This window comes from Rhinoraja longicauda, chromosome 28, assembly GCF_053455715.1.
Source record: "Rhinoraja longicauda isolate Sanriku21f chromosome 28, sRhiLon1.1, whole genome shotgun sequence".
Lineage (NCBI taxonomy): Eukaryota > Metazoa > Chordata > Chondrichthyes > Rajiformes > Arhynchobatidae > Rhinoraja > Rhinoraja longicauda.
Window position 1 is genome coordinate 12094634 of NC_135980.1, and position 9282 is coordinate 12103915.

Below are 9282 nucleotides of genomic sequence, written 5' to 3' on the forward strand. Positions count from 1 at the left end.
GAATTTGAGTGAAGTTTCCCATTGTTTATGTTATATGTGAGCGGGCCAATTGTACCCTAACGCATTCCAGCTGAGTGTGCATAATCAAAAAGTCATCGACCTTCAATATTTTTACTTATTTTTATTTGCGTGCAATATAATTGGATGAATACACCAAAAGTAAAGGACTTTGATAGCCAAACATTCACAGAGCAGGAAATATTTCCCAACATCACATTAAAATACACCAATCATTGGTTCTTGCTGCAAGAGTTGGGACTTGAGGAATTTAATTTTCTTGAGGTACAATCACCAAGTTTTAACACCCACTTACAGAAGAGCTTTAGCCTGCAATTCTACTCGAGCAATACATACAATTCTAAGATAACTGCTCAGATTCTATTTCTTTCTCGAGCCAGCTTTATCATTCAAATCTGCATATACTTAATGTACTGGGTAGTCGACGGTGGTTGTTATACCACACATGTTCTTGCCCATGACCATATTTACGAAGCCATCAATACCCCAACGTGTTCCCCAGCTGGGAAAAGAAGAAAACCAATTAATACCTGAAATAGCCGAAGTCATATTCAGTTAAAACATTAGCAAAGTCTCTAAATTATTGTTTTCATGTACGTTGTTGCCCAGGACATTGATGCAATGATGATGAAACCTCACCAAAGCCACCATTTCCTCAGATTTGGCATGCCACTGAACACTCTATCAACTTCCCAGAGCTTGGTAATTCGAACACCGCAGAATGAACAAACAAATTTGGATGTTGCGCAGTCCATCACGAGTATTGACCTCCCCACCACTGAAGGGATTTATAGGAAGCGCTGCCTCAAGAAGGCAGGTAATATTATGAAAGACCAACACCATGCTGGCCACATTTTCATCTCATTGCTACCATCTGGAAGAAAATATAAGGGACCTGAGAACAGTTACCTCCAGTTTCTTCCATTTAACCAACTTTTGAACCATCCTGCACAACACTAAACACAATCCCACCTCAGAACCGAACTACAATGAACTTTGCACCACTAAGATGGCGCTACGTACTTTGGCTTGCATTAATATTGTCTGGCTTACCGAGTGTAAATTATACTATATTGTATGTTTATTGTGCTGTTGCATTTAATGTGTCCGTAAAGCTGCAGTAAGTAAGAATTTCATTATTTTGGTCCCAATGCATATGACAAACACTCTTGAACCTTGACACTCTTGATCCATATAACAGTGAGACCTGAACATTTTAAAATCAATTAATTCATATCATCTATAGGGGTCTAATCGCTATGCACATCCTTCAACTCCATATTCCAGTTTTGCCCTTCATTCACTTGGATTTGCCCTGTAAAAAAACATACCCTTGAATCTTTTTAATGGCAGGTTCATCATATTTCTTATACCATACTTTGAAAATCTCTCTCCGAACTTGTTCATCATTTTCCACCAAGAACCTCATATTGCTTTTCTAACATTTCTACCACTGCTTAGCATACATAATCAGTGAAGAGCTTGGGTTTCTTTCCTTTATTAAAGGCATGTCATAAATGATGCTCCATTTTTTTCCCAAAAGGCAACACAGACATTCTTCTATGCCTAAAGAAGTCTGAAGGAGTCTGAAGAAGGGTCGCGAACCAAAACGTCATCTATTCCTTTTCTGCAGAGATGCTGCCTGACCCACTGAGTTACTCCAGCTTGTTGTGCCTGTCTTTGGTTTCAAACCAGCATCTGCAGATCCAGCCATCACGTAGAACTTTCTGAACTCTTTACAGTGAACAGATAATTAATGACTAGTTGTCCTTCATCTGCACAAGTTCTAAAATCTTATTCATTCCCCTTCTAAAATCTTACTCATGCCACAGAAGGATGTGGAGGCCAAATCTGTGGATATTTTTAAGGCAGCGATAGATAGATTATTGATCAGTACGGGTGTCAGAGGTTATGGGGAGAAGGCAGGAAAGTGGGGTTAGGAGGGAGAGACAGATCAGCCATGATTGAATGGCAAAGTAGTCTTGATGGGCTGAATGGCCTAATTCTTCTCCTATCCCTTATGACCTTATGTTTTATTTTCTATTGCAGTATCGGTCACCTACCTGTTTTTAATGATCCAATATTTTTCATCACTTGTATTCACATAACCAATCACTGTCACTGCGTGATTTACCTTTTTGTTACAAAGCGAATCATCAAAGATATCTGTAAAACACCTCAGTGTAAGTGCATAATTTAAAGCCTAACTTTGAGCCATCATTAATAAAACAAGACACGTGACATTGTTGCATATTTTCAACAAAGTGATTCCAACCAATAAATAACGAACACTTAAATTATATTCCAATTTCAGAATTTAACTTTGCATTAAGAAATAATATTTACATTTTAATAATACCTTTTTAATAATATGGTAGATGGTAGATGGAGATGGTAGATTGAGGTTTGCATACCTTAAATGAATGTTATGGCTGGGACAATATAGGAGGTTTGTGCTCTGTATATTTTAAATGCACTAAAAGTATATAATTGTTCAGCATGATTTAAACCATAACTTGTTCTACGCCTGAACAGAGTCCTTTCACAAATATCCAGTGCAATAGTTTCTGAAATATGATCTGAAGTGAAAAGTGAAGGGGAGAGTACAAATACTCTACTCTTGTGCAGTATTTACCTGAGCCTTCAAAATGTATGAATTTCTTTGACGCGTGAATAGCAACAGAAATAGGTCCATGTTTTGCCACCAACTCCATCATTATTGTCTCATTTGTTTTCTTCAATCTCCGGTATCCACTGATTGTGGCAACAGATTGTGTTGGTGGATCAAAACTGCAATTCGTTTTCTGCAGAATGCATGGGGAGGGGGGAAACATTTTGTTAAACAAATCATTTCTAGTTTAGTTTAGAGATACAGCGTGGAAACAGACCCGTCAGCCCACCGAGTCTGTGCTAACCATTGACCCCCACACACTAACACTATCCTACACACACCAGGGACAATTTTCATTTTATACCAAGCCAATTAGCTTACAAACCTCTATGTCTTTGGAGTGTGGGACGAACCCTGAGAAAACCCACTCATGACACGGGGAGAACGTACAAACTCCGTACAGACAAGCACCCATAGTCAGGATTGAACCCAGGTTCCTGGTGCTGTTTGGCAGCAATTCTACCGCTGTGCCACCATGCTGCCCATTCTTCTAATCTTTCTTTTGCATTATTTGTGTATCGAAATGACACAAACTGAAATGGAGTGCAAATTCCTGAGTGTTTAACCTGGATGTAAAGAGACTGCTGTAATTGCCTCTGACTCCATCTTGATCTGCCAACGTTAGTTCATTTTAATAGGAGCATCACCAGGAACACTGCAATTGACCTTAGCACCTTTTGCAAACAGGGGGAATGATTATTGAGGCGCTATGCTTCATCGATACAAACCGTGGATATACCCACCTCCATCAAGTAGCCAACAAGCCTTTGAGGTGAAAAGCTAAAACTGGATTAAAAAAATATGATATGTCTTTCTAGTTGGGCAGTACAATACTCCTGCATCCAATCAAGTGGGTTCAGAGATCAAACTGATTTTAAGACTATCTCAAATATGGAGCATAGGGGCTTTGCCTTTGATGACTGAACTGCCTACCTTCTTGGAAATTTGCACCTTTTGTGTGTGGGTAACACCCTTTATCCCTCTAATCACTATATTGGCTGTAGAAGCCAATCAAATTGGATACAGGATAAGACAACTTGGGAACTGGTACAATGATTGTTGCAACCATGAACGGAGGAGAATCAGAGAAGCCCACAAGATGTCAGTGCAGAACTGATCATTGGAGGAGAAGATCTACTGGCAAAGTCGATGGCCAAAGTCCTAGATTTACTGGTAAAGTCTGATACACTTCACACTGCAATGATGGAGTATCTTGTTGACACTCCGCACCTGGTTTCAGAATGTAATTTGTTTAGCAGTCTTTAGAGTCAAGGAGCTCCTTCGAGCAAAGATAAATGGAGACTAAGTTTTAAACCAGAACATCTTGCCCAAACTGATGATAAACAGGCATATCAAACTGTGTAGCAGAAAAACATTTAGACACTAAACGTACCTGTCTTATATATGGATATGAAGTTGCATTTGCAATTCCTGTATCGCGTATATATTGATATGCTTTGTACACCCATCCTCCACGGCATCCTAAACCCTCGGCACAGTCAAGAAGATTTTGCTCACTGAGGTTCAGAAGAGTGTTTGTTTTATTGAATATTTGTGCTTCCACTGTGGCAATTGCAGTAAAGGCCCAGCAAGCGCCACATCTTCCCTAATAATAAAGCAGATACGATCAAGCTGTCAACAAATACACCATTGGAATTTCTCTAGCTTTAATCACAAAGTTCTTGTTCTTACTATCATTTAATTATTGTGTATTTGAATGCCAGGTATCAGTTCTACAGACATAGTTAGTGGCATTGAAGGTCTCCTCCAATTACTGAATCTTGAGCTACTCCACTTATCCGAGTGCCAATAACATATTATAAGTCTTCCTAAATGACCTGATCTTCCAAATGTTTCCTGCGTATGTTTTTACTTTACATACTAACTAAAGCAACTCGAGGGACATACTCGAGAAAGTATTGGAGTGCCATTACATGATTTCTGGTGAGGTTGATACAGAAATCTACTCATCTCTCACTTTACAATAATGAATAGCATCACCAACTGGAATCTGCTATCAGTTTTGCTATTTTTGTTGCCTGTTTGTAGAAAAAAATCGGAGGACAGAGTTTGAGGGTAAGGAGTAAAAGATTTATCTGACAAGGACCTTTATCAGCCAGAGAGTGATGGGTATCTGGAATGCATTGTCAGAGAAAGTGGTGGAAACAGAGTTGCTGACAGCATTTCAGAAGTGTCCGGACAAGTACACGAATTGCCTACTGATTTTATACTAAGGACCAAGGTGGAATTAATATGGATGGACACAAAGTGCTGGAGCAACTCAGCGGGTCAGCCAGCATCTCTGGGGAACATGGACAGGTGTTGCTTCGGGTTGAGACCCTTCTTCAGTGTCTGAAGAAGGAGCCTGACCTAAAACATCACATATCCATATTCCCCAGGGATGCTGCCTGACCCACTGGGTTACTCCAGCACTTTGTGTCCACTTTGTACAAATCAGCATCCCCAGTTCCTTGTTTCTATTTAGTAAGGATGTGCTCACTGTTGTGGCATGAACTAAGTGGGTCGAATGCCCTTTTTCCGTGCTCTATAACTCTCTGACTCGACTAAGCGTATTTGACAATTTACATATAAAAACAAATGAGGCAATGAAGGTAAGAGGCACCTGGTCTTTTATGTCGGTAACATAGCCAGTAAGATTCCAATTAATCGAATTTGGAATTGCAGTCAATTCTTCCAGGCCAGCATCCAAGAGAATCTGAGAGAAAAATGACGCAGAATTAAATGGGGTCTATTTTCACAAAGTAGAAGCAATCTTCAAAGGACCAAGTAAACTGATCTCATTTTCCATGGATGTACTTCAGTTTAAAGTTGCTAAGGCTGACAATATTAGTGGCCCTGATGGAGAGTTGAGAAAGGCAGCAGGATACAGACAGCAAAATCTCGAATGGTTTTCCATATTTCCAGTTTAAAACCCAAAGATTCTTCCAATTGCGATTCTCTCATTAAGCTGGTCTGGAAAATGAACGTCGAAAAGGCTGTGAAAACTATAGAGAGGGTGCAAAGAAATTGACTGAAATGACTGAGACGATGAAGGATGCAAGATATAACATTATATATCTTTCCTCCGGGAGGGAAGAAAATTAGGAAGACATTTGATAGAGATGTGCGAGATCATGATGAACTTACACGGGCAAATAGGTTGAAATTGGTCAGGAGATATAGATTTATAATGTGGGGCAAAAAGTGCATTGTGGAATGTGATGATAAATATTTTTAATGCAGAATGAGTTCACTGCCTGTGGAGATGATGGAAACAGAATCAACCCGTTTCTTCAAGAGTGAAATCAGAATGGACTTGTTGTGCAGGGCCTCAGGAGCAAAAGTCCATACATTCTCAGAGCAGAACTAGGCCATTCGGCCCATCAAGTCTACTCCGCCATTCCATCATGGCTGATCTATCTTTCCCTCTCAACCCCATTCTCGCACTTTCACTCTATAACCCCTGACACCATATAGGAACAATAATAGGGGTCTGGAATGGATGGACTTGCTCTACCAAAGACGTACAAGTATGTAGGTTAATTGGCTGGGTAAATGTTAAAAAATTTTTTTGTCCCTAGTGGGTGTAGGATAGTGTTAATGTACGGGGATCACTGGGCGGCACGGACTTGGTGGGCCGAAAAGGCCTGTTTCCGGCTGTATATATATGATATGATATGATATGATACCTGGAGCCAGCATGGTTTTGGATGGCAAAACTGCCTCCTTCAATGCCACCAGCATTCCATGATGTTATGGTTGATGGCCTCTTTCCTGGCCTGGGCAGAAATTGGTCTCTTGTTTTCCATTTTTATTATTTAACTAGAATACTTTCTTGACATTAAAAATGAAGGTCAATTTGAATATTTCAGGAAGGTGAAGCTATGTATTGTTCATTTCACCTCGAAAAGGAAAAGATATTTCAGAATGTTTCTTTTTAATTTTTAGAGGTGCTGCACGGAAACTTTGGCACCTGAGTCTGCGTCGAGCAGCGGACCCCACACACTAACACCCATCCTACACGCTAGGGACAATTTACAATTGTACCAAACCAATGAACCTACAAACCTGTCCGGCGTTGGCGTGTGGGGGGAAACAGGAGCACCCGGAGAAACCCCACGCAGGTCACAGGGAGAACATACAAACTCTGGGTGTCCTAGGGCATCAGTCACTGAAAGGAAGCATGCAGGTACAGCAGGCAGTGAAGAAAGCCAATGGAATGTTGGCCTTCATAACAAGGGGAGTTGAGTTTGGAGCAAAGAGGTCCTTCTGCAGTTGTACAGGGCCCGAGTGAGACCACACCTGGAGTACTGTGTTCAGTTTTGGTCTCCAAATTTGAGGAAGGATATTCTTGCTACTGAGGGCGTGCAGCGTAGGTTAATTCCCGGAATGGCGGGGCTGTCATATGTTGAAAGACTGGAGCGACTAGGCTTGTATACATTGGAATTTAGAAGTATAAGAAAATAACTGCAGATAAATACCTTGGAATTTAGAAGGATGAGAGGGGATCTTATCGAAACATATAAGATTATTAAGGGGTTGGACACGTTAGCAGGAAACATGTTCCCAATGTTGGGGGAGTCCAGACCAAGGGTCCACAGTTTAAGAATAAGGGGTAGGCCATTTAGAACGGAGATGAGGAAAAACTTTTTCAGTCAGAGAGTTGTGAATCTGTGGAATTCTCTGCCTCAGAAGTCAATGGAGGCCAGTTCCCTGAATCCATTCAAGAGAGAGCTAGATAGAGCTCTTGAGGATAGCGTAGTCAGGGGATATGGGGAGAAGGCAGGAACGGGGTGCTGATTGAGAATGATCAGCCATGATCACATTGAATGGCGGTGCTGGCTCGAAGGGCCGAATGGCCTCCTCCTGCACCTATTGTCTATTGTCTATTTTCTGTACAGACAGCACCCATAGTCAGGATCGAACCCGGGTCTCCTGCGCTGTCAGGCAGCAACTCTACCGCTGCATGTCCTAGTCAAGAAATTACAAAATCCCACGGTACTGATGGAAGCAGTTTTGCCCATCATGTCTTTGCCAGCTCGTGAAAGATCTATCCAGTTAAACCCTTTTAACTAGTTTTTTCCCTGTATCCCAGTACATTTTTTCCAGTGCAACTAACTACATTTTTTTATTTTTACGAATACTTTATTCCAAAATCAAAACCAAACATACAAAGTATACTAACTCCATTTTGGTAGTATTATATTGTTATAAGGCACGATCCTTTCGGTCAATGCTTTCCACATTAAAATATCTCGCAATGCAAAATAAAATCTTTCAAGTTCCCTAACAGGTCTTTTGGATGTTTCAGTGAACACAAAATTTGGAGACAAATTATGAATCAAAAAATATGTCCAATATTTTTCCATATTGGAATCGATAATCTAATGTACTATCTCTTGAGTCTCCTTCCAAGTTCCCTTAACCCCATGTCTTACCGGAGTAGCTGGGATCGTAACGATAACACTCGAAATGAACATCACAAAGATGGACAGCTCCATGTTTGAGGTATCCAATGGATCAAATTAGCCTCTGTAAAAAGCTATAAGTAATAAAACAAGTAGAGTGTGAAGTGAAGTGACAAGTTCACAATATCATATTCTTTACCTTCTTTATAAGAATCCCTCTTAATGGAGCAATATTGTTCCAGGGGGCCACGTCACAGGCCAAATTTACGTTCCTTACCAGATAGGGATTGAGGCCATTTTGTGGGATCGGTATGACAATCCCAACGAGGTTCTAGTCATCACTGCCCATTTCCCATCACTTTGACCCAATGAAATACCATAGCACTGTTCCATTTCATTTTAGCTATCTGATTCACAGACTTTGTTTTCTGCTTTTCCACAATCACAGATTACAAATGGCATCTTGAGAGAGTATCTTTGGGAGAGAACGAATACTCTTTGTGCTATGTGACTACCTACGAGTCTATGTGATCTCCCCAAAGAGGCAGAAAAACAGAGCAAAACCAATCTGCTATTCTACATTTTTATCATATGATACAATCTATACTAAGTTCATTTCACATGTCTTTGCCATCAATCAATCTCGTCTATGGGTTAACATCTCTATTAACATTTGCCATGGACATACATGCAGTCACATGGAAATACCACACAGACAGTTTTTTGTTTAGCACCATCGGATAAGAAAATTAGGCTCGCTATGTCCCTGAGAGGAATCTTACCTTGTGACGGAGTTGCTTGCAAACTTGAGACTGAGCTGTTCCGTGTTGGAGCTGGAGTTTTGGAATGGCTTATATACCCCATGGAAGACACAAAAATAATCTTCATAATAAGGTCCTAAATTGCATCAATTGTAGGATAGTGTTCTAAGTCCATCATTACCTTCTTCTGTACCCACCCTGATCTCATGGATTGTGTCAATTTGCTCATGTGTTAATCCCATCAATTCGCACAAGTGGCCTGAAATCATAAGATGATGCTCAAGCGTGTTCTTTAGTAAGATGCATGGTGTTACCTCAATAGTACAGTAGTCAATAGTGTATTTTCTGTGTAGAAGAAGAACCGATCACGGTCATTCCACACACGATGTTGAGTTTGAGATATACACTTGGGGAATATTCACCC

The 9282-nt window shown here is 40.5% G+C and overlaps 1 protein-coding gene across 1 annotated transcript; it reads right to left on the minus strand.

Annotated features, from left to right (window-relative positions):
* Positions 1-423: 423 nt before the first annotated feature.
* Positions 424-8190, minus strand: LOC144607433 (procathepsin L-like). The gene is made up of 6 exons (XM_078424290.1): positions 8128-8190; positions 5313-5405; positions 4083-4295; positions 2654-2822; positions 2082-2184; positions 424-520 (listed from the first exon to the last, which is right to left on the minus strand). Exons 1-6 carry the CDS (start codon positions 8188-8190, stop codon positions 424-426), a joined length of 738 nt encoding a protein of 245 aa, XP_078280416.1.
* Positions 8191-9282: the final 1092 nt, after the last annotated feature.

Bases quoted from the DNA above. Each gene is read 5' to 3' on its own strand.
- LOC144607433 (XM_078424290.1), bottom strand. From the start codon at position 8,190: ATGGAGCTGTCCATCTTTGTGATGTTCATTTCGAGTGTTATCGTTACG. The intron at 2,823-4,082 runs GTACGTTTAGTG...TGCATTCTGCAG, and splicing joins CATATCCATATATAAGACAG to AAAACGAATTGCAGTTTTGA. The intron at 2,185-2,653 runs GTAAATACTGCA...GGTGTTTTACAG, and splicing joins CATACATTTTGAAGGCTCAG to ATATCTTTGATGATTCGCTT.